This window comes from Caenorhabditis briggsae, assembly GCF_000004555.2.
Source record: "Caenorhabditis briggsae complete genome, chrX, whole genome shotgun sequence".
Lineage (NCBI taxonomy): Eukaryota > Metazoa > Nematoda > Chromadorea > Rhabditida > Rhabditidae > Caenorhabditis > Caenorhabditis briggsae.
Window position 1 is genome coordinate 18,690,149 of NC_013491.2, and position 23,601 is coordinate 18,713,749.

The 23,601-nt window shown below is 38.9% G+C and overlaps 5 protein-coding genes across 5 annotated transcripts; 2 read left to right on the plus strand and 3 right to left on the minus strand.

Annotated features, from left to right (window-relative positions):
• Positions 1-573: 573 nt before the first annotated feature.
• CBG07557 lies at positions 574-5,704 on the plus strand (the record flags this gene model as incomplete). The annotated part of the gene is made up of 13 exons (XM_045240527.1): positions 574-617; positions 666-771; positions 822-917; positions 1,395-1,468; positions 1,520-1,748; positions 2,569-2,704; positions 3,008-3,559; positions 4,221-4,454; positions 4,502-4,629; positions 4,656-4,733; positions 4,781-5,047; positions 5,301-5,405; positions 5,462-5,704. 13 exons carry the CDS (start codon positions 574-576, stop codon positions 5,702-5,704), a joined length of 2,292 nt encoding a protein of 763 aa, XP_045093505.1.
• A 176-nt stretch (positions 5,705-5,880) lies between these two features.
• On the minus strand, positions 5,881-8,197 carry Cbr-sym-1 (the record flags this gene model as incomplete). The annotated part of the gene is made up of 5 exons (XM_002645779.1): positions 5,881-6,165; positions 6,216-6,905; positions 6,971-7,414; positions 7,465-8,031; positions 8,120-8,197. The coding sequence occupies 5 exons, from the start codon at positions 8,195-8,197 to the stop codon at positions 5,881-5,883; spliced, it is 2,064 nt and encodes a 687-aa protein (XP_002645825.1).
• A 1,310-nt stretch (positions 8,198-9,507) lies between these two features.
• On the minus strand, positions 9,508-12,981 carry Cbr-sym-5 (the record flags this gene model as incomplete). Its single annotated transcript, XM_045240528.1, is given in 9 exon segments — positions 9,508-9,682; positions 9,731-9,985; positions 10,001-10,236; positions 10,751-10,942; positions 10,990-11,367; positions 11,390-11,892; positions 11,947-12,073; positions 12,180-12,287; positions 12,610-12,981. The coding sequence occupies 9 exon segments, from the start codon at positions 12,979-12,981 to the stop codon at positions 9,508-9,510; spliced, it is 2,346 nt and encodes a 781-aa protein (XP_045093506.1).
• Positions 12,982-14,586: 1,605 nt separating this feature from the next.
• Cbr-lron-1 lies at positions 14,587-18,194 on the minus strand (the record flags this gene model as incomplete). The annotated part of the gene is made up of 12 exons (XM_002645777.1): positions 14,587-14,822; positions 15,846-15,945; positions 15,989-16,088; positions 16,136-16,235; positions 16,279-16,435; positions 16,482-16,545; positions 16,594-16,723; positions 16,767-16,935; positions 17,332-17,633; positions 17,678-17,879; positions 17,932-18,078; positions 18,123-18,194. The coding sequence occupies 12 exons, from the start codon at positions 18,192-18,194 to the stop codon at positions 14,587-14,589; spliced, it is 1,779 nt and encodes a 592-aa protein (XP_002645823.1).
• Positions 18,195-20,264: 2,070 nt separating this feature from the next.
• CBG07553 lies at positions 20,265-22,511 on the plus strand (the record flags this gene model as incomplete). The annotated part of the gene is made up of 6 exons (XM_045240529.1): positions 20,265-20,307; positions 20,688-20,834; positions 20,882-21,066; positions 21,113-21,201; positions 21,248-21,401; positions 22,305-22,511. The coding sequence occupies 6 exons, from the start codon at positions 20,265-20,267 to the stop codon at positions 22,509-22,511; spliced, it is 825 nt and encodes a 274-aa protein (XP_045093507.1).
• Positions 22,512-23,601: the final 1,090 nt, after the last annotated feature.

The window sequence follows — 23,601 nt, forward strand, 5'->3', positions numbered from 1 at the left end:
GCGTATGTGATTGTTGACGAAAAAAAAAAGCTCGTGAATAAAATAATTATTATAAACAGTATCAAAAGTTTTGGTTCATTTCACAACCCACATATGTTATTAATAATATTTTGAAAATTAAAAAACAAATGACGCTAACTTCATCTTTTCTGTCTCACGAACAAAGAAACCTCAAGATAATCGGAACAATGAAAATATGAGGGAAATGTTAATCCTTGAAATTTAATATCCGGTCTGTTTCACACGGAAAAAACGCGTTTTTCCATTCTTATCAAGCGTGGGGGGCTGTCAAACACAAACACGTTGAGGGAAGTGGCATTGCCCTCGGCCCTCGCACACCCCCCGCCCGCGCGCGCGCACACACACATAACGCACGCGAGGCGTACAATGCGCTCCACTGCGAAAACCGATAATCGCAATTTGGACAATTAATGCGTTTTCGCATAAATAATGAGCAACATGTAACAATTTTTCTCTATTTTTTCAGTTGTTTCTCGCTGTTTTCTCTTGCTCATTCTTCCCGAAAAGTCGATATCATATACATTTATTTTTTCAGAGAACAGTAGCCAGCATATGACGTCAATTATAAAGAACCAGTTAGTCAAGCATCTGTCAAAGTGAGCTTTACAAGCAAAATGCATGAAAATAGCCTATTTTTCATTCAGATTTACCAAAAACCTGAAACCGGAGCAAATATCGTTGGATGTATTGAAAGGAAACAGCAAACTTCAGTTTATCGAGATAAACGAGGACGTTTTGACAGAGATTTTGGTGAGTTTATTCAGCAAAAATCATTTTCGAAAACGAGAGAAATCTTCTAGGAGCTTCCATCATGGCTGAAAATCAAAAAAGCTTACTGCACAGGCGTTGCTGTGAACGTTCCGTGGACAAAACTGAAGACGTGTCCGATTCAGATTGTGAGTTTTTATCAATTTTTCGTATAAAATTACGAGTCGCATCGTCAGGAAATATTTGCGGGCCGTGTCGTTGTTTGTACAGAAGCAGATTTTTACGAAATTTCAATTTTAAAAATTAAGAGCCAGGCCGGGCCGATTTCGAGTCGGCCCGGACCGACCGCTGTTTGTACAAAAACAGATTCTTCCAAAATCTCGCTTTAAAAAAATTGCGGCCTGTCTTGACCACTGTCGAGCCGACCCGTCCCGATAGCTCTTTGTACAGAAGCAGAATTTTTCCAAATCGTAATTTTAAAGAAATCATAGGCCAACATTTCCCGGTCCGTTTCAAGTCTGATTTTTTTTTATGATAAAGCAAGAATTATGTATCGCCTACATAAAATAAAGGCCAGAATTTTTCAACTTCTGCAAACTCTGAGCTTGCTGAACCCAGTTGTTAAGCCCAAAGGCTCTAAATTTCAAAAAATATTGAATTTCCAGTTCATCGACGAAATCAACGTCGATGTGGAGCTGACCAATGAGAAGAAGAAAGCGCCAAAATCGAATCCGCTTGGGTAAGCACCAAGCCAATCCTCTTACGCAAAATAATAACTCTAAATTTTTAGAAATTTGGGCGACAGCACATCGTACGGCTTCATAAACAAAATCGTTGAGAACATGTCATTGTACATCAGTTCGGTTGAAATAAATTTTGATTCGGATGTCTTCGGAGGATCATTCATGCTTCAACGCCTGTCAGTGGAAAGCAGAAGTCCAGGATGGGCTCAAGTGAAGGATCTCCGTCAGACTAGAATCACATGCTCGACTTCGAATCGAACTTTGATGTTCAAGCAGGTGAGATTTTTTAGAAATATAATAAAAACTGTCAACTGAGAAAAACGGGAGCCGGGTTAACTTGCGAGCTGAAACTGAGCTAATATTTTTCCAGTTTTTAAAGAATTCACGAAAAATGAAGAAAATGTGATTAATGCGAAGTCATTAAACTTTCTTTTCAAACATTCAATTTTCTTCTAAATTTTAATTTTGATTTTTAAAAATACGGTAAAAAAGCTTCAGGGCCGCGGCCCAGGTCAAACGATCCATTTATGCAAAAATAAGCGCAGCCACCCAGAAACTTGTAGGCCCGTTAGGTCGCTCAATCCTACCTATTCAAGAAGCCACGGACTTGTTCCCAACAGCCTTGCCTTCAAAATTGAGAGGTTTTATAAAACATGATCATTTTAAAGGAGGCCAGACATAAAAAAGTTTTCTTGACATTTTGCATAGAGAACCCCCATGAGGGGTTGAACTCATGACAGGCCGCTCAGGGGTACAGCGCCGCTACCGGCTGAGCTACGGGGGCTCGAAGGCGCCTGTCGACCGATGGTCTACATAAGCGCGGCGCGATTTCGTCCCCCAAACTGTCCCCCGAAATTTTTGCTGTGTCCCCTTCTTTAAGATTTTTTTCAGGTGGCAAGAATTGGTGTTTCTGTAAATTAGCTCGCAAAATGAAGTTTTTAGAATGATACAATACTCAGAAACATAATGGTATCAAAATGCGAGATTAGACAATTCTTATGAAAAAAATTGTGCAGCTTGCGATTGGAAAAAAACTGCTCAAATACTTCAAATGTTATGTAACATACAATTTCGACTTTGAAAAAACTCACTTCAGCTCTCCTGGCACCTTCTACGCATCGAAGCTTCAGCGAAAACATCGAAAAATGAGCAGAGATCCAAAATCAATGCTCCGCTCAGACTCATTACAAGCGGAGGAAAAATTCGAATTGCACTGAAGAAGAATGCTACGGGTAAGGAAACAAAAGAGAAAGATTGAGAAATTATATATGAGAAGGAAGAAAGAGAAATCAATAGGGAGATGTGTTGGCGTATTTTTTCGGAAATTCGGAAATTTATGGTCCATAAAGACAGAAAAATGAAATATGGGAAAAGCAGAGAAGGGAGAAGGAAAAATTCGATATTTCCAATTTTGTTTCTAATGTGACGTCTTAATGTCGCTCGAAAATTTTTACTCGATAGAAATTTGTAGATTTCAAGAATTTCATCTCCCGGAGAGCACCATTTATTGATTTTAACAATAATTGCTGATTCAGACGGCTCCGTGATTCATGCTAGAATTCAAACGATCCTCGATGACATTCTCTGGGTTGCCACACTTCCACAACTTCGTTCTGCAATTTCATTCGCCAGCTACATTGCTGATCTCGTCAAGGAGTCGCAGAAAAATAATGTGATATCTACCGCCCATGCCAGTGATAATCCATTCATCAAAGAAGCCGACAAATCTTCAGATGCCAAAACCACAACATCAGCTTACAACATTTTCCACTTTGATCAGACTTCATATCATCTTCATGTTAAAAAAATCGATCTTCATTTATGCGATGATGCTCATACTGCCAGTGGTAAGTTCAAAAAATTGTTTGACGTCTTACAATGGTCCGGTTCAGATTATCCACCAGATTGGGACATTGATAGTGGTGCTATGCAAGTGACACTTCATCAGGTGCTCATTGATGTCTACCCTAAAGCCCATGCACAATCTGATCGATCCACTTGGATGAGATACCCGAATCCTAATCCAATTGTTACGTGGTTCAATAGTCATCTGAACGAGCAGTTTATGCTTTTAGGGAATGTTGAAGGTTAGTTTTTTTTTGAGTTTAGTTACCGTATTTTCTCTCATAGAAGCTCGCCCAACAACAAGAAGCTTTATTATCTCAATGCCTGTAAAAGATATTAAATATTTGTACATTGATAAATTTTTAACCAAATTATTATAAATTTTTAATCAGTTAACACATTTTTGATGTCTCTTAAAGGAATCTAGGTAATTCAGCTCAAAGTTGACGGGTTGAGTGGGCTTCTATTAAAAGAAATACGGTATATTCTCTTCCGATGAACCTCACAGACAAAAATGTGCTTGAAGGCGCATCGTCGGTCCAGAAGTAAAAACATCAGAATGTTTTTTTGAATGATTGTATGCGCCTTTGTTACTGTATCCCAAAATCATTTGATTTTTGCCTATTTCATTCAAACTTCTGCTCCTTTTTGTTGATTTTTTTCCGGTTCTCATAAAAACTTAGATGAAGGTCTGAAGAAAATGGAAAACCACCAAAAATGGTTCGAATTTATTTTGAGGTACCGCATCAAAGGTGCATTTCAAAAAACGTTTGCTCTATTTGCTGCTGGACTAACGATGCGCCTTTAAATAAATTTTCGACAGCAAGGTTCATTGCAGCCGGTATCAGTAATGTCAAATTCCATAACCTGTCACAAAAAATCCTCACCTATTTATTTATTTAGATGAAACCACAAAACAACGTCTCGAAAGATGTTGGCCCCAACTCATCGGATTCTTCGTTGTCCTTCGCGTGCACGACTTGACGGTCCAATGTGTGTCTGACATGAACACCAAAAAAGATGCTCTAACTAATTTGTTCGAAAGCGAGAGACACCTTCATTCTCTTCCATCTGACCAGCAAATTGTTCATGTCGAATTCGGAACTTTCTATCATCCACATTCGGATAAGCTGCCAGGTTTGTTAGCCCAAAATTTGTACAAAAAAAACATATCTAATTTTCAGTTCCCAACTCGGCGGTGTACTTCCAGTTGGGACCATTCACAGTGTCGTTTGATGAGCGAACTACTAGATGGTGCTGCTATGTTGTACATGCTCTGTCGTCAGCTATTGTGAGAAATTTACTTAGTGAAGTGGAATAATGAACATCTGATTTCAGGAAGATGGAAATTTGATTCCGGAGAAAGACTTGGATGTTCGACCTCCTACTATTAAAATCAGTCTTCTAATGCCAAGGGTAACGTTTTATGATAGATCTTTTTCATAAAATCTCTTCGGTTTCAGCTTGTTCTGAACCTCCCAGGGCCATTCACAGATTTCAACTTCCCACAAAGACTTGTCGCATCAATGTCATCCCTTTCAATTTCTTCCAGCCCATATGACTTCAAGGATCACAAGAAGTTCATCAGTCTCTATCGGAAAAAGAAGGAATATCCTGAAATCAAACAGAGATTGTCTTCTGGGAAAAACAGATTCCATCTGAGCACTTCGCCGGTTTGGATTGAAATTGATCATGGACCACAAACCAAGGGATTCCCATTTTTGCACGATGTGAGTTTCAAAATCTTAAAAAACCCTGAAAAACCCTAAATCCTAAGAAATCAAGAATTATTAAAAATACCACGGAATCCTAAAAATCCTATAAATTATATAAATTAAAGAATCCAAGCATCTAAAAATCCTGAAATCTTGAAAAACCATAAAAAACCCTAAATGGAATTGAGATAATTGAGCTCAACCTTGACAGTGTGAGGGCCCTTCTACTACAGGTTTAACGAAACGATATTATTTTTTCTTATTTTAGGTGTCTTTCAATGGAATTGTCGCTATCGATAAAGATCAAGTTGATGTTCTGGTTGAACCTGTGGAAGATATCTCTATCGTTGTTGACCATTATCAATTCTTGCAAGTGAGTATTTTTTTGCAAAACAAAGGTTCAATTTCTCTAATCCATTCTATTTTTAGTTGACTCGTCTTGGAGACAAATTCACGCAATTCTTCGACCAGCTCACTTTGGACATGAAACACTACAACATGGGGAAACCAAAATCCAACGTGCGAGTTGATTTCCTTTCTGCAATTGCCAGAATCCGTCTCTACATTGTGCTGACGATGGGAGAGATTCCGTCTCCATATGATCAGTCAGCGATGAACAACTTCAATCATAGTTTTATGGATCGCCTTTCAGGTAGGTCAATTTTTTATTAGGGCACAGTACGCAACACACAAAGTGATGGTCATTATTATGATTACATGGGGGAATGTTCAGAAGTGTGAGGGGAAAAATAACAAAAAAAGGAAATGCTGAGAAATTCAAGTCATAGAACACGTATGAAAGTTTGGGGGGTGGAGAATAGATATTTTAGATTTTAAACGAAAGATGACTACTTCCTGGCTGGCTTCTCGGCGGTTTCAACAGTCTCGACCTCATCGTCCTTGCTGAATTCCTCCTCGACAGTGTCGGTCTTGGTCCTCTGTGCCATCCATGGTGGCATGCTTCCGGCGAACATCTTTTGGCGCTCTCGGATTCTGGCTGGAACTTCCACATCGGCGTCGGTAGTGGTTGGAGCGGATGTGGTGGTCTCTGTCTCCTCTTCCTCATCCTCCGAAATGTACTCGGCCTCATCTCCAGTCTCCTCTTCTTCTTCTGGAGCCTCTGTAGTGGTGGTCTGCAAAAACATTATAATTAAAACACTTTCACACTATTTATAGTTATTACCGTTTGAAGATATCTTGGTTTGTTTCCTTGTGAGTGTCTGGACATGAATGGAGATTTTCCGCTTGGCTTGTTTGAAAGTCTCCAGAATCGCTCCATGTTGACCTTCTTGGATTTTGGAGCCTCTGTTGTGGTAGTAGTAGTAGTGGCCTTCTTGGTGGTGGTCTCCTCCTCCTCATCTTCTTCCTCATCCTCATCAACGTACTCAGTCTCTGGATCCTCAGTGGTGGTGGTGGCCTTTGCCTTCTTGGGTTTGGCAACAGTGGTGGTCTCCTCGGTAGTCTCCTCCTCAACTTCTTCCTCTTCCTCTTCCTCTTCTTCCTCTTCAGCAGTGGTGGTTGGTGGAAGAGTGGTGGTTGTGGTGGTGGTAGTAGTAGTAGTGGTTGTAGTGGTAGTGGTCATGACGTTGGAGCAGCAAGCTGGTCTAGCTGGTCTTGGCTGAGCCTTTGGGCACAAATCAACAGTCTCTGCATGCCAGTCTCCCTTGCAAACGTTGTTAGCCTCGCTGGTAAGGTTGATGGCTTCTCCGGCGTTCAAGACATGGAATCCGTTCTGGGTGCAGACCATTGGGTTCTCTTGAAGACGGACGGAAAGGTTCTCGGCTCCAGAGAGAGATTTGTTTTGGAGGGACATGATCTTATTGTTAGCCAAGTCAAGGGTGTGGAGGTTGGCAAGATGGGCGAATGAGAGATCCTGGAATTAATTGATTTTAAGGAGTTTGAGAAAATTCAAATTGCTATCAGAAAAGTCCTACTCACCTGAATAGACTTAATATTATTGTTGGAGAGAGAAACCATGCGAAGGAATGGGGCTCCTTGGAAAGTTTGTTGAGTGATCTCAGCCAGGCAATTGTTTGGAAGCCAGAGAAGAAGAAGTGGGGTGCCGGCAAATGCTCCTGGAGCAATCGACTTAATGGCGTTGCTATCGAGGTTCAAGTGTTGGATGCTCTCAAGTCCCTCGAACATTTCCTTGGTGATGTCACTGAAGTTATTGAAGGACAAGTCGACGACCTGGACTTGCTTGAATTGCTCCATAACTCCATTGTCAAAGGTTTGAAGGTTGTTCTCGTTCAAGTACAAGTATCGAAGGTTTGGAGTGTTGCTCAGAGCTCCTCCCTTGACGTCGGAAATGTTGTTCCCGATGAGAGACAGCATGGAGAGAGATGTGAGATTTGTCAGATCGTTTTGGCCGAGAGCTTGGATCTAGAAACATAACAAATAAGGAAAAATGTGTTTGGAATTTTCAATATTACCTTATTGTACTTAATGTGCAGAGCAATCAAGTTGTTCATGTTACGGAAAGCCTTGCTTGGAAATGAAGTCATACAGTTGCTATCCAGAATCACGTTTTGAAGGGAAAGCTTGACATTTTCAAAGGTGTCTTGAGTCATTTCACAGATTTGGTTGCAAGCCAAGTTAACATCGATAAGGGAAGTCATGTTGGTGAAAGCCTTCTTGGTGATGTTCCCAATCTTGTTGCACTTCAAGCTGAGAGTATTGAGAACACGGAGTCCGGAGAGAGCTTTGGTTGGGACCTCCTCCAAGCTATTCTCGGAGATGGACAACTCTTGCATCACATTCTCAAGACCTCTGAAAGCGTTCTCATGGATGTGCTGGATTCTGTTCTTGTCAAGATTGAGCTTCTTGATTCTCAAGTTCTTGAAAGCGCGTGGGCCGATCTCAATTATGTTGGCGTTTTCCAAAGCAAATTCCTTGATTTCCATATGAGAAGCCTTCAGCTTATCCACAATCATGAGTCCATCAGTACCACTGCATCGGATAACTGGTCCTTCTACCGTACTATCGCAGGAGCATGCTGTCTTAAAATTTCATGATTACAGTCAATAATTATGATGAATACAGTCAGTTTATTATGATTACAATGAGTTAATTAAACAATAATCATACCTGATTCTGGAAGAGCTTTGGGCAAAACGCCAGACAAACCGGTAATATTAAAAAGGCCGTGAAAAGTCGGACCAGCATCGCACTATCTGTTATTGACTAGATACCACCCAATGCGGCACACGTAATGAGATGAGATGGCCCTCCGAGCGAATCAAGATGGGTTATCCGAGACACGCAAAGGTATGTGACCCAAAAGGGGGAGGAGAGAAGAGCGCGTAAAAAGTGGCGAGATGTGTCTCTATTCTTCTTGGTAGGTCAAGGTCTAATTGTGATTCTCAAATGTCGGTTGTCTGTGTGCGGTTGACCGCCCGGTAGATAGATGGTGGTGAAGATTGAGGAGAGCGGGCGAATAAGATGGATAGGGGGAGAAATTAGATCAGTTCGTGTCCTTCGCGGACGAAATATACGGTGATGGTGCTGTGGTGCTAGTCGCGACGACACCGGTTGAACGGGATTGTAATCGGGAAAATTGACAAGGGGACAGAAGAGAAAAAAAAATTGTGAAGAAGTGTCTAAAAAAGTACATAATCTAGCAAACAAGTTTTATGAGCTGTTTAGTAGTTCGGAACGATTTGATTCAAATGGTTAGAAATTCTAAAACTTGTAAGTACCCATAAAACTATTCATACAAGTTTAATGAACCGAAAAACCGAATCAAAGTTTCATATAAGTCTTATTGTGTTCAGCTGAAAGAGCTGGATTTGAGATCTTGAAGAATAACAGTTAGAGTAATTAGGGACATACCGTATTTTTTCTGCCCCTTCAACCCGTCAACTTTAAGCCCAATTATCTCGATTTCTGTGAATGATAACAAAAACTTGTCAACTGATGAAATGTTGGTGATATTACGATAAATAATTCATCAGTTGGCAAAATATAGATATCTTTCATAGCAATCGAGATAGCTGAGCTCGAAATTGAGGTAGGAAGTACAGTATTCAGAATTATTGGTTTATTATACCTAATCTTCATAAAATCGTTTTTTAACTTTCTCTTGGTGGAAAATTGAAGAAAACGTTCCATTTTTTGATTGGAACATTTTTTTTCTCACCGGTCTTGTTCACGAGACTACATTCCCATTCCGTTTTTCACCTTATTCACTTTTTCCACGCAACATTCATTCCTCGAAAACGGTGAAAACCGCAAATTTTTTTATCTATCCTCTCTCCTATTTCCTTGGCCGGAAAAACACCATTAAACTTTCACCTAAATCAGTGTTTTCTTTTTCTACGACACGGTAAATTAGGTCAGCAAATACTTTTTGCTTATCCGATTTTGTGGAATTTGAAGTTGATAGTATAAGTACAAATAGAAATTTTATTAAGAGATCGAGAAGTGTGTTTTTTGGGAAATAAAGACATGTAAAGGAAAAACAAAGATTGTGCCTATCACTTGTAGTAGTTACAATAGCTGGATCCTGGATTATAAATCCATGCTGGTGACTCATCGAATCGTCCAACTCTTCCGCCGGCTCCAAGTGTATTCGTTCGGTATTGAGTGGAGATGTATTCGCTGGTTCGCGCGGCACTGCTATCCGAATAAGTGTTTTCGAACTGCAATTGTCTGAAAAAGTCTCTAGTTTGATAACTGGGCTGATAAGAGCTCGTTTACCTGTGCTTGCTGATGCAAAGACCAAGAATGACTAGAATCAACACAACAACTGCAGTTCCAACACAAATGAAAACGATTGTAGTGGTGAAGAACGATTTGTCGGCGGCGGCGCCTCTTGGTTGCAGCGTTGCATCATCATCATTTTTCGATGAGGCTAGTGCAAACTCGTCAATGTGCTCACTTTTTACATTGGTCTCTGTGGCTGGTGTTTGACTCACTCTGAAACAAACATTTTTTTGAATGAGAAATTCCAAACTGATGACAATTTACCTTGGAGTACTTCCTGGTTCAATTAGAATTGATGGTGGAAGAGTGTGAAATACTTGAGAAGTTGATGGGATATCGGTTGATTGAACCTTCTTGGATTCTGAGAGGTTTGGTCCACGCTTCAAAAATGGTACTGGGAATGGAAGAACCACGTTTGGTCGGTCAATTATGTCAGTAGTTGATGGAACTGGTGGGCTGTAGCTTCCATTGGTTCTGGGACAGATTGCTGGGACAGTTTTCTCATCTCGTCTTCACGACTCTGAAATTAATAAGGATAAAATACGAAGTCGTGTTTTATCAGTTGATTATGACCATTTTCAGGAATCGGGAGCTCTGCTGTCAAGTTTTCTATCACTTTGAAAACTTTGGAGAGTGTAAAACAAAACCAGATTGAAAACTTTGCGTTCACAGAATGTTTTGAAAATTCCTAGTTTTTCAGCTAGATTATAATTTTTGAAAGACCCCTGTTTTCTACTTTTAGTACAAAAACAGGTACCATGGAAGACACCTCTTTTTACTTATTTTTGTACTGAAAATGACAAAAAACAGGTGTCTTTCAGAAACCGGCAAATGGTTGAAAAACTAGGAATATCCAAAAAATTCTGTTAATGCAAAATTTCCAATCTAGGTCTGTTTCGAATCGCTCAAAAGTTCTAAAATGATCGAAAACTTTACAGCCGAGCTCTAGACTCCTGAAAATACCAAAAACCCGATCAATCGGTACTGTATATCATAATTTCTGTAAGAACTAACCGGAAGAATAATTGGTTGAATTGGTGTCAACTCTTCTGTTGGCTGAGCTGGTGTTGGTTTCTCAAGAATGAACCTAGAATGTCCACGTGGCAGAGTTCTCGGTTTTCCCAGATCAATTTGTTGGAAAGCTCCAGATGGGATTTGTGGTGCGGATGACTGTTGAGAATTGCGATGGATTTGCATACGTGGAATCTTAAAAAAATCAATTGGGATAGATCCAAAAAGTCCCATATGCCTACCTGAACAAGCGCTGGCTTCTGAGTAGTGTCTTGAGCATCAGTTACAATTTGGATTGGCTCTGGCTCCGGCTTTGGTGTTGGTTTTCTTCCACAAATCAAATCCGCACTATCCTTGATGAACACTCCACTTCCGTCTTGTAGAAGATGAAGATTTTCGGTACAAACCAATGGATTCTCTTTGAGAAGAACAGTTCCCACGCGTCGATTGAAAGCGTTGTACGGTGTTTTCGTTAACTTGTTCTCGCTGAGATCCACAAAAAGCAAGTTTAATTGAGCCAAAAATGTGGATGGCGCAATTTCGGTCAATTGATTTTTTGCTAGGTCAAGCATAACAAGAGAGGTAACATCGTAAAAGGCGTTACGATCGATGGTTTTGATCTGTAAACAGAGAAGAAGTGACCGGAGAAAGTTTTATAAGTGTTACCTGATTCTCGCGGAACGAGATTTGTTGAAGATTTGGTAAGCCGGTGATAGTACCAGCTGGGAGAGCCTTCAATTCGTTAGAAGAGAGCACGAGGACTACGATAGAGCTGTTTGTAAAAGCATTAGCACTAATATTAGCGATTTTGTTATGTCCAAGATACAATTGACGTAGTTGTTTCAATCCAGAGAGGCAGTTTGATGGAATAGCACCAATTTCATTATTGGTCAAGTCCAACATCTCAAGTTGTTCGAATGTTTGGAATTGATAAGCTGTCAACTTCTTGATTTTGTTTCCAGAAAGATAGAGATATCGTAGATTTGGTACATTCAAAAATGCCTGACGATTCAGTTCATGGATGTTGTTTCCAGCAAGATTAAGAAGATTTAGAACTGGAAGGTTCAAGAAGTTTAGAGCATCTAGTTGCTCAATCTTGTTTTGGTGAAGATGGAGGGATTGGAGTTGTTTAAGTCCTCGGATAGCTTAAATGAAGGGTTGGAATTAGTTAGAAGGTATTTTAGAAATTCTAGACTTACCGGATGAGGGAACTGCCGTCAAGTTGTTATGTCCCAAATTGATGGTTTGAAGAGAATTCTTGACATTTTGGAATGTGCTCGTGTGCATTGAGAAGATGTCGTTACTTCCCAAGTTGATGTCGTAGAGCTGAATTTTTTAAAATTCGCGATTGAAGAATTTATCTTACGTCATAGTTTCCCAAACATGTCAGGATCAAGTTCTATCATGCTGTAACTAATGAAAAATGACTAACCTTATTGAGATTTGGGAAAATCTCATGTTCCTGAATCTCAACAATGCTGTTGTTAGATAAATCCAAACGAAGAAGGTTGGGTAATCCAGCCAACGCAGCAGATGGGACCTAAAATTGTGATTTTAATGCAGTACCGGGCAAAAGATAATCGAAAATGTACTTTTCAGTTGATTTTTAGCACTTCTAGGAGTCAGATTTCTGAAAACCCCATTTTTGGGGCTTTTTGTATTGAAAAGTTGAAAGAGACACGTGCCTTCCAGGATCGACAAATAGCTGAGTAACTAGGAACTTTCACAAAGTTTTGTGAATGCAATGATTTCAATTTAGAGCTGTCTAAACTTTCAAAGCTGAGCTACAGACTCCTGAAAATAGACAAAATCCCAAAAGTCAACTGAAAAATATAAGTTTATGTATATCATATCGAACTTACATTTTCAAGCAAGTTGTGATTTAAAACCAGCTCCTCCAACACTGGATTCATTCCCGTGAATGCGGATTCATCAATTTTTTTGATTTTGTTCTGTGATAAATCCAATCTCTTAATGTATAATCCAGCAAAAAAGTTAGGTGGCAACTCGTTCAACTCTGCTTGATTCATGGTTAGCGATTGAATTAGCCCGAGAAGTGCTTGATTGTTGCGGATTAGTACCATCGTCTCGCTGGCTGTTGTATTTGAACAGTCCAATACGATTCCATTATGCACTTCACTGCAGAAGCAGACGCTTGTAATCACTCCGGGACACGCATCAATCAAGTTGATGATAAAACTTGAAAAAAGCAATAAGCATAGTAATAATCGCATATTCAAGTGATAACCGAGTGTGAGAAGGAAGAAGTGTTCTTTTTGACTGCGACGGCGCGGATGGTGTTTTCAATGGTGGGGGGGGAGGGGATGCCTTCGTTGCAGTTTCTCTATCCGTACGACAACCGGCCACTACCAAAGCGATATCCGCGCATTCAGGTCAGTCACCACTTATTTTCTTTGCGTCTCACACCACCACGCGGTATTCCGGGCCGACGGTTCGGCCCTATAATCGCGCGTGGATGACTGTACTGACAGGGGGCTATTGGTACGCGGCTGTACGCTTGAGGCATTTCTTCTCCTCTTGGCCCCCCTGGATCGTTTAACAGTTTTTGACATTGAATAAGATATTAGAAGGAGAGAAAGCCATCGATGAATAAGACGCATGAATGGAAACACTTCATATGTAACAAAAAAGTGTCGAGAATTTTCTCATCCACCAGACACAGCTTGTCTTAGATTATCATCAACGTTATTCATTGAGCCGTATTTTTTTTGATTAGGGATTTTTAAGAGATTTTTTGAAAATGGTATATCAAACATACATTTCGGGACATTAAAATATACAAAACATGTTTTTCAGTTGATTTTTGGTCATTTTCAGAAGCCTGGAGCTCGGTTGTCAAGTTTCCGATAACTTTGAAAATTTTGGAGGGTGTGAAACAGACATAGATTAAAAACTGTGCACTGACAAAATTTTTTGAAAATCCCTAGTTTAAAGCTATTTGCCAATTTCCGAAAGACACCTTGTTTTCACGTTTCCAGTATATCTTTCAGGAATTGGCAAAAAGCTGAAAAACTCTGATTTTTCGGAAAATTCTGTAAATGCAAAACTTTCAACCTAGGTTTGTTTTACACGCTTTGAAATTTTTAGAGTGATCGGAAACTTGACAGCCAAGCTCCAGACTTCTCAAAATGGTAAAAATTGCCAAAAATCAACTGGAAAACATGTTCTGTTATATTTTATTGACCGGGACTGTAGTTCTGAGTTTAAAGAGTTTTTATTCTGCAAAAAACTGGTTTTTTATTCTGTTTCCGTTGCGCGTTGGAAATTAGTAGCCGCATTCATAATTATTCGAGCGGCGGCAACAATTTTTCGGGATTAGGACTATAGTTAGCTACCGGAACCGTCCCTTTTTTCATGAGAATGTGAAAAACATGACGTTTTTTTTTATTCGGGTGGATGATGTGAATTATTCTTTTCTCGGAGTTCTTAACGGACCCATTACAATAGTTAAATATTCGTCTTGACCTCTGTATGGATTATATACGGTCAACCGTATTAACTAGTAATATAGATCCTATCGTTTATGACCGCCCTTGAACTGTTCTAGTATTCTTTTCCTTGAGTCTTCTTCTTTTTTTCGGGAAAATGACTTAACCTGATTGATGACTCACAGACATCTTCATTGCGACATCAAGCATTTGAAAGATAAAAAGGAGATCGACATGTACCCCAGTACCCTCCAGTACACAAGAAATTAGTTAGAAAGGGATATGGAGAGAGAAACAAAAACCAAGAAGAACATACATGAGAAGAAGAAGAATAAAAAAGTGAAAGGATAGGGAGAAAGACCAAAAATAGGTAAGTAAGTCAAAAGTAAATTAAAACCACCAGTGTCGCGGTCGGTTAAGATAGACATTGTTGTTGGCTGAGGATGGGTGTCCGTGATCTTCAGATACCAGGGTACTGTCACCTCCATACATGTTCCGAATGCATCCGGCGGAGCTGATTGTGGAGCCAAACACGTTTGGCTTGTTTTTCGATTCGTATGATAGGAAAATGAATCGCATCAAGTAGCCAAGAACGATACAACTGACAAAGACAATTAGCACGATTCCTGAAATACTTCCCTCAAGTTTTGTTTGTACTAATAATACATAATGATGCTGTACATAGATACAGTACCGGTCAATAAAATATATATAAAACCTATTTTCAGTTCATTTTTGGCCATTTTGACTATTTTAGGGAACCTAGAGCTCAGCTGCCAAGTTTCCAGTTACTTAAAAACTATTGGATGTTGTAAAACAGACCTAGATTGAAAGTTTTGCACTCACAGTTTTTTTTTGAAAAGTCCTAGTTTTTCAACTATTTTCCGATGTTCGGAAGACACCCCTTTTTGCCCATTTTTACACTGGAAACGTGAAAAAATCAGGTGTTTTTCAGAAATCGGTAAATAGCTGAAAAAATTTTCAAAGATTTCTGTGAGTGCATACTCAGCCGCGACTGTCGTCTTTCGGGCGAAATTTGGGATATTGCCGTTTTTTGGGGAAACATGGGCGCCTTTTGGGCGAAGTTAGGGTGTCGCTACCTTTTGAGCTAGCTTTGGCGCCTTTTGGGCAAAAAATATTTTATGCGAACCCAAGGCGAAGGTAGAGCCTGTTAGGCGAACCGAGGGCAAAGGCAGCCAGATTCTGCTCTTGCTTTTGCCACCTTTTGAGCGCTGTTTGAGCACCTTCTGAAAAAATCCCTAACGGAATCTGGCCAACCATCGCCTAAAAGACGACAGTCGCAGCCGAGTAGTTTCTAATCTAGGTCTGTTTTACATTCTTCAAAAATGTCAAGGCAATCGGACACTTGACAGCCGAGCTCCAGGCTCTTGAAAATGGTTGAAATCTAACTAAAAACACGTTTCTGTTTATATTGTTCACCGGTACTGTAGATGTAGGATTCAGTAATCTTTAAGAATTATTTCTGGTTCAAAATTAGACTAATCGAAAGGATAAGAACATCTCAAGAAAGAAGTTCCTTTAAGGACCACTTGACAGATAGTCCTCAATTGAACACACTTGAAAGGTTACACGGTCAGAGAATTACTGTTACAAAAACAGTGAGAAAAAATAAGGTTAAAAAGACCAACCCAAAATCAAGCCGACCAATGCCAATCCATTAACTTCCGTGTGCGGATTTTGGTATCCAAGAGGGGCTGTGCCATTTACATTTGGGACGTGTTGATTCTTCTGAAACTTTTGCACGTATATCACCTGATTCAATGGGACTCACCATTTGGTACTGATCACTTGGAGGTTTTGTCGTTTTGATCGGAAGTTTTGAGTCTGTCTGTCGCAAATCCAGTCCGCTAAGATTTGAAGGGGTCCAGCACCTGGCAATTATCAACTTTAATTTTCGTCTTGACTAATTTTATCCTACTTTGCTTGCGGAGAGTTGCTAGAGGTCGTGGTGACGTCACCATTATCTCTGAGCCACTTGCGGAGCCACTGAAGATCTTTGTCGCATCTCCAAGGGTTATCTAAATATTAGTTCTGATTTCTGAGATATTCAGTGCCACTCACTTTGAATGGAAAGCTTCCTCTGAACCGGGGTGGTCTTCTTCTGCATCAATGAGTCGTAAATCACATTACTTGGCAATGTTTCTAATCTGTTGCTGCTCAAATCTAAAGAAACGAGCATTGGGAGTTGACTGAAAGCGAAATCATCTACTGAATTGATCTGAAAATTTATTTTTTTTGTTTCATAATTTTTTGGCATATTATACCGAGTTTCCACTCAAGTCGATTTCCGAGAGCTCTGGAAGGTTGGAGAATGTGTCATGAGAAATTCTGAATTTTTCTTGTTTTGTATGTTTTATTCCATGATCTTCTGATCACCTTGTAATTTGATTTCTGCTCAGAAGAATCACTTGAAGATGTTGAACTTTTTGAAGCGTTTTTGGTTCAATTCTGCTGATTGAGCAGTCGAAAAGTTCAAGGCGGATTAGGCTAGGCGCGTATTGAAATGCTGAAAAATCAAGATCAGCAATGTCAAAAAAGCGTTTAATCACCATTAACGTTGATGCTAATGATATCCTTGTTGTTGCTCATTGATAAAACTTTTAGTCCTCCGATGTGAAGAAACATTGAAGCATCAATAGCAGTGATTAGGTTGTTTCCAAGATAGAGATATGAGAGCAAGGGGGTTTGCTCGAAACTGTCCGATGGCACAAGACGAATCTAAATTGGAAAGTACAGTAAAACCTGCATTACAAAGACCAGCCCTGTTATTTTTCCAGGGTTCTTCCGGAGGGCTTTTGTATTGTTTAGGGTCATTTTTCCTAACATTGTTCAACAATTTCAAGATTTCCGGAATGTTCTTTACTGAAAACGTACTGAAAGTGTTTGATTCTATTTGGTTATTTTGAAAAATCTGATTTTGAAGACATTCCTGAATTTTGATGTTTTTCGAGTCTGTTGAAATATCAAAATATCTTCGAAATGCAAATTTTTAAATCCAGAATTTTCTATAAATAAGGACCCTATTACAGAAGCCTTCCTATATTTTCAAGCCCCTCCCGGAGGGCCCTTCTATTAGAGAGACCCGTTCATACCTATTTTACGGTAGTTATTCACCTGGTTCACTTCCAAACTCAGAGACTTCAAATTAGGAAGAGGCAATGAGTCCTTTGAAATCACATGAATCTTGTTGACTCCCAAACTCAAATCTTCTAGCGTCGGAACGTTCTCAAGAGCTTGCGATGGAATTTCGGATAACAAATTTTTGTCCAGTGACAGCTGAGAAAGGTTTTCGAGACCTAGAAGACCAGTAGGATGGATAGCGGTTAGGTTGTTAGCGCTGAGGTCGATTTTCAGAAGGGAGTCTCTGCTATGATAGGACAGAAATGCATTGTCTTGCACGTACTCGATGAGGTTATCTGAAATTAATTTTTTGTGGGTTGGGAGATTCTGCTATAGTAACCTGGTAGTGACAAGATTTTCAAGTGCTTCAAAATCGAAACTCCAGACTGTGGGATTCCATCCAGATAGTTCCCTCGGATCTCTAACTCTTCTAGTGAATCCTCAAGGTTGCCAGTAAACGTGTTCGGGTGGAAGCTCCGTAATCCGTTATTTCGTAGGAGCAGTTTTTTGATTTGAAAACCTTGGAACGCATACCCGGGCATCTGTACAAATATGAATATGGAAAATATGCAGTGAAAATAGAATTTTCCATACCTTTTCAATTGGTGTATTGCTAATAGTGAGGCTATCAATATTCGGTGGAGAATTGGACAGAGATTCCAGTACATCATCCAAAGAAGATCCACCATCACAAACAATGTTGACTGCTTCGTATCTTGTGGAAGTGCATGAGCAGGGTTCCTGAAGAATTTTGGCGTCTTATAAATCAAAATGTGGGATTTTACCTGTAGTTGTGAATTTGGGCATTGTGAAAATACGAAACCAATCAGTAACGAATTGAATAAGATCAACCTCATAGCCAGAGCCTGAAAATCTCGAATACAATAATCTAAAAAAAGTCAGGAGCAAGAGCAAAAGTTTGATAGCTTTTAGTAGTTTTGGTTATCAGCGAGACAAGAAAAAATCACGAACGAAACGGGGTGGACAGACAAATATATCTCTAGTAGACCACCATAATAAGCCTTGTAGCGTGTCAAGTGGGTTATTTACTTTTGCGAAATCTCTACCATATTTTTATGTCTCTTACAAGTGTTTTTTTTCTCGTTATCCGTGGGATTCGAAAAAGTGGAATGGACTTTTAAGGAACAGAGTGATCCTGTCAGGGTGATGAAGGGAAAGACGAGACAAATGAAATTTATATGATCTGTGATTAAGTAGGAGCAAAGAAAGTAGCGGGATCGAAATGGAGCTAAAAAAATTTGAAAAGCGTTATGGATAACTTGAATATAGCCAAAAAAATCCTATATTACTTTTTTCCGAAAGTAATGCGATGGTCTCGTTAGAATTTTCAAAGGCTGTAATGAAATTAACGAATTTTTGAAGTCTATTTTCTTTATTTCTTAACGATTTCCATAGTTTCTTCGCTGTAAATTAAATTATGGAAAATTTGAGAAAATAGAAAAATACAACTAAAAATAGGCTCCGAAAATACAGTAATTCGCTTTTTCGCCATTCAAAAACATTACAAAAACTATCACTTCGAAAATTCTTCAATTTTCATTGTTTTTGAACAAACGGAACAATTACAAAATTATCCGAGGATTAAGTTAGTCACATGAAGTACCGTATTTCCTCTGATAGGAGCCCACCAAAACCGGAAAATTTGAGCACAATTATCCTGATTTCTGTGAGAAATGTCAGAAATTTGTCAATTGATAATAGATTTGTGTTGTGATAATAAACACTTTATCAGTTAACGAATGTTTGACACCTTCAACATGAACCTAGATAAAATGGCTTAAAGCTTAAAGAGAGCCCTTCTTATAGGTTTCACGGTAGTTAGCCAGATGAAATAATCATCGTTCAACTCTCCAAGATTTTAAATTTGTAAAGCCACGAAAATTTGACAGTTTTTCTCTTCTTTGAATAGTTAATCTAGTTAATAGATTTTATGACACTCACAAATATTACCCAAAAATTCTACATAAAAGGAAGTGTAACATAATCTAACACGCGGAGAAAAAAATTGAAAGGATCTGCGGGGCTCACGCATGGACACGTTTTTTAACAAAAAACTGGAACACGTATCAATAGACAACATTTTTCAATTGCGAAAAAAAATTTTGCGAAAAATTGGTTCTAGTCAAGGACGACGAGCTCTATCCACCGGTACACATTTCCATCTCTCGGACTCTTCCTTCTCCTCCTCCCCTCATTTTTCGCTCATACCCTCCTCATAGCACTTGACCCATTCAGGGCCAAACAAAGTCTATTTTTCTTTTTTCATCGGGCATAACACTGTTGTCTGACCATAAGCAAACAGTCGCTCTCCCCCAACAAGTGCTCATTAGATTGTAAGCTTTTCAAAATAGGCAACCGGACGGGCCATGTAGAAGTGCGAGGAGAAACGATGGTGAACATAAGCATCCGGTCAACACAGCATCGGCATTCAAGAATACCGCCGAGGTGACTGTACGCTTATGAAAATATTGGCACGAAGCTTTTGCGCGGTGTGGTGTGTTTTTGTTCGCAAAAGTAGCAATTTTCGCTCGAAACAAATGTTTTGTGAACAGAGGTGTTAAGATGCGACAATGGCATGTGCAAAGTTCTGGGTGGCAAAAAAGAGTGTGGGAATGATAATAATATAATCAAATGAGTTATGGCACTCTCACTCGCTTCATTTTTTTAAAAACTACCACAAAAAACACCGTATAAACTTCTATCAAAATGTTTCCACAAGTTTGAGTCAATTATTCTTCGCTTATAGGCAAGATATCTTGAATGTGTTAGGTAGTAAAATGTTTGTGATATTGTGTTAAAAATTTATTGATTGACAATTTTTTAAATCTTTAGCAACAACTGAGATAAATTGGCTCGAAGTTCAAAGTTTGAGAGCCCTTCTATTACAGGTTTTACAGTAGCTCAAAATGAGGATGTACCGATTGAACGAATCTAGGAAAAACGGAGAAGGTTACTGAAAATTCAAATATAACCAAAAAGAAATAATCCCATGATTATCTTACAAGTTGCGATTCAGTTAGCCAGATAAAACAATCATGATGTATTCTCTTCGATAGAAGCCTTCATGAACCGTAAACTTTTAGCAAATTTTTCTTGGACCCTGTGCATGATATCAAAAATGTGTGAACTGATAAAAGATTGGTGATGTTATGATGAACAAATTATCAGTTAACAACTTTTTCATATCTCTGACAGAAACCGAAATTAGTCCGCTCAAACTTCAATAGAGGGCATTTCCATTAGAGGTTTTAGACTTTCAACACACATACGTGGAAATTAATACACAAAAAATGAAAGTGAAATCCTATCTATAAATCACTAATTTTCAGAAATCGCCAGCACCAAATCGATGACCAATGCCGCGTCATTCGCCAATGTGAGCGATATCAAAGTGATCAACGAGCCAACAAGACGAATCAACCAAACAGCCACACCCGAAGAGTTCCCAGAGTTTCCAAGAGGTGGCATTCAAAATGGTATGAATCATATTAACGCTATTTATCTAATCTTTATTTGTTTCCAGACAGCTCACCAATGCTCGACGAAGTTGCCTCCATCGCGACATCGGTAGAGGATGAAGCTGTTTTTGATTACACTGAAATGGCCAGTGACGACCCGTTTGGATTGCCAGAGTACGCTGACGAAGCTATCACTATTGATGAGCCAGCTATCAATGACCGCACTTTCCGTCACACTATGGCTAAGCAGGTATTCAACACTTTTAAGTCTAAAATCGTTATCTGCTTTGTTTCAGGCCAATGTGTTCATGGTCTCGTTGAAGAATCTTGATGTCGTCGGAAAGGTGGCCAATGAGAATTTACGTGTTGATGGAAATTTGACAAAGTGAGTAGTTATTGGTACTGAACCATAATAAGAAATTGCGTTTCAGCATTGACCTCAACGAGAGACTTGGTATTCTTCGCCGTGAAATTAACGACTTGATGAGATCAAATGGAGATGAAACGAATACAACCACACAAGCACACAATGCTGCATGTTTCAAGTTCTTGTCTCCCGCAAATGAGAGAATCTCTCAGTTTTCGGTAAGCCAACGCGCAAAAGTTTGAAGTTTAAAGAATTGAATTCAGAAAAATGTAAACTTTTTCGAAAGTATGGATTCAGTCATATAATTTGGAAATCTGTGAATTTGAGAGCAGTATTCTAGAATATATGTACCTAACTTTAAAAACAAAAATTTGTTTGACTAGTGAGTAGTGAGTGAGTATTTTAAGTTTATTATTTCAATAAGCAAGCTTCAAACTCTATAAAATTAACTTTGCAAATTGTGAAAAAGCCGAAGGTCCACCGACAAAGGCTGCATTTATGATATTTTGTCGCCAAAAGTTATGCTCAAAGATGGTATTAAGTTGACAAATTAGAAACTCAATAGGACACTCATACCAATAACAATATTTGAATTAATATGAACTTCATGTGACTATTCGCAGTAACGAAACCTTATTGATAATATTTTGAATATAGGATAATATCTTGGAAATAGTAGTTCTCAATTTTTAGATTCATTTGTTATCGAAATTTCGGAAAGAAACTGTGAAATTCGCAATTTGGACTGATGTATCTTTTTCGTACGAGAAATTGAGTATAAATCTTGAGTATTAAACGTTTAGAAAAAAAGAATTCTTTTCGGAAATATCGTATTCCCTCAACTAGAAGCCTATCCAAGCCGTCAGCAGTGAGTACAGTTATCTCGGGTTTTCTGATAGATGTGAAAAATATGTCGACTGATAAAATATTATTGATATTATGATAAATGAGTTATCAGTGGAAAATGTTTTCCTATCATTTGAAGGATCCGAGATGATTGAGCTCAAAGATAACCTGAATTTAATGAAATATTCCAAAAAATGGGACTACGGTATGTCTGATCTCTACTGACATGATTAAAAGCTCAGTCGTCGGTTTTAACGAAAACATCTATTTTTCAGATTGATATCAATCAGCTCTATGCCACTATCGACGACGAAATCATCACCCATTTGGGAGCTTTTGCCAAAGACGATTTCATCACGGAAAACCGTCTCCGTCTTAGTATCAACATCCATGACTCTTCAATCGCTGTTGTCGACAGAAGAAAGAAGAAGCCTCTTCGTCTCAGAATCAAAGCTTTGTCCATCGAACAAGAGGAAGACTAAATCTGTAAATTTGAATACCCATTTCCAACTATGTCACATTTCAATTATCCTGTATAAGTTCAAACCCCCTTCCTTGCTTATCTTCGTCTTCTTTCCTACTTCCAAATCTTTCCGTATTCTCTTTCCCATGATTCAGTTGTGATCCTATTCCGTCAGTTGACAACGTGACTTTTTTGCCTCTGCCATCCTTTCCCACTGCATACATAATCGCAAAAACGCTAGTTTCAATAAAAACCTCTGCTCACTAAAAATAGTTGCTGATCTCATCGCACTATCCCCCACGCAAAATTCGCCAGCAGAAGTTTTCAAAAGTTGGAACACACAGACCACTAACACAATGGAATTTGATCGGCGGGCACACTTTTATTTTCATGCTATTTTTTGACTCATCAATGAACCTGATGTTTTCCGTGAATTCCTGTGTCAGATGACGTGATGGAGGACCGGTTGTACGTTTTGCAATTTGTCATACCATACTGAACGCTAATCTGCATACCAAAACTGGAAGGATGATCAAAGTTTGGATACTATGGGGCAGAGGGGAAAAAAGATATGAGTCAGAAAACCAAAAGCAAAACATGCTTCAGATCGTAATGTTTTCGAATTGCCAAACAAGCAAGGAAACGTATTCAATTTTGAAAGTTCGCATGGAGAATCAAAAATCAAGTATGTACATATACTGTTTAAAGGCAACCGGAAAAGAATGCGTCATAAAATGCAGTTTAAGGAAACGTCAGCGATTTTCAGTAAAATTCTACGGACATTGGATTTATACAAACATAGTACTCGTGCGTCAACCAACTCATTGAATTTCAGAAAATCTTTCAGAACGAAAAAAATAGGGAGATGATGGAACTTCAATATTCTATTATGTATCAAAATACCGAAAAATTTAATTGCTATAACTGAAGACTCCATATTAGGTTTTTAGAAAGTTCAAGGTTAAACTGCTGTATAACCTGGAATAGAAGGGCCCATTATTGTCAAGGTTGAGCTAAATCTTCCAGATTTCTGTACAAGATATCAAAAATTGAGTTTACTCACAAAATATTACTGATATTATGTCCAAAAATCATCAGTTCATATTTTT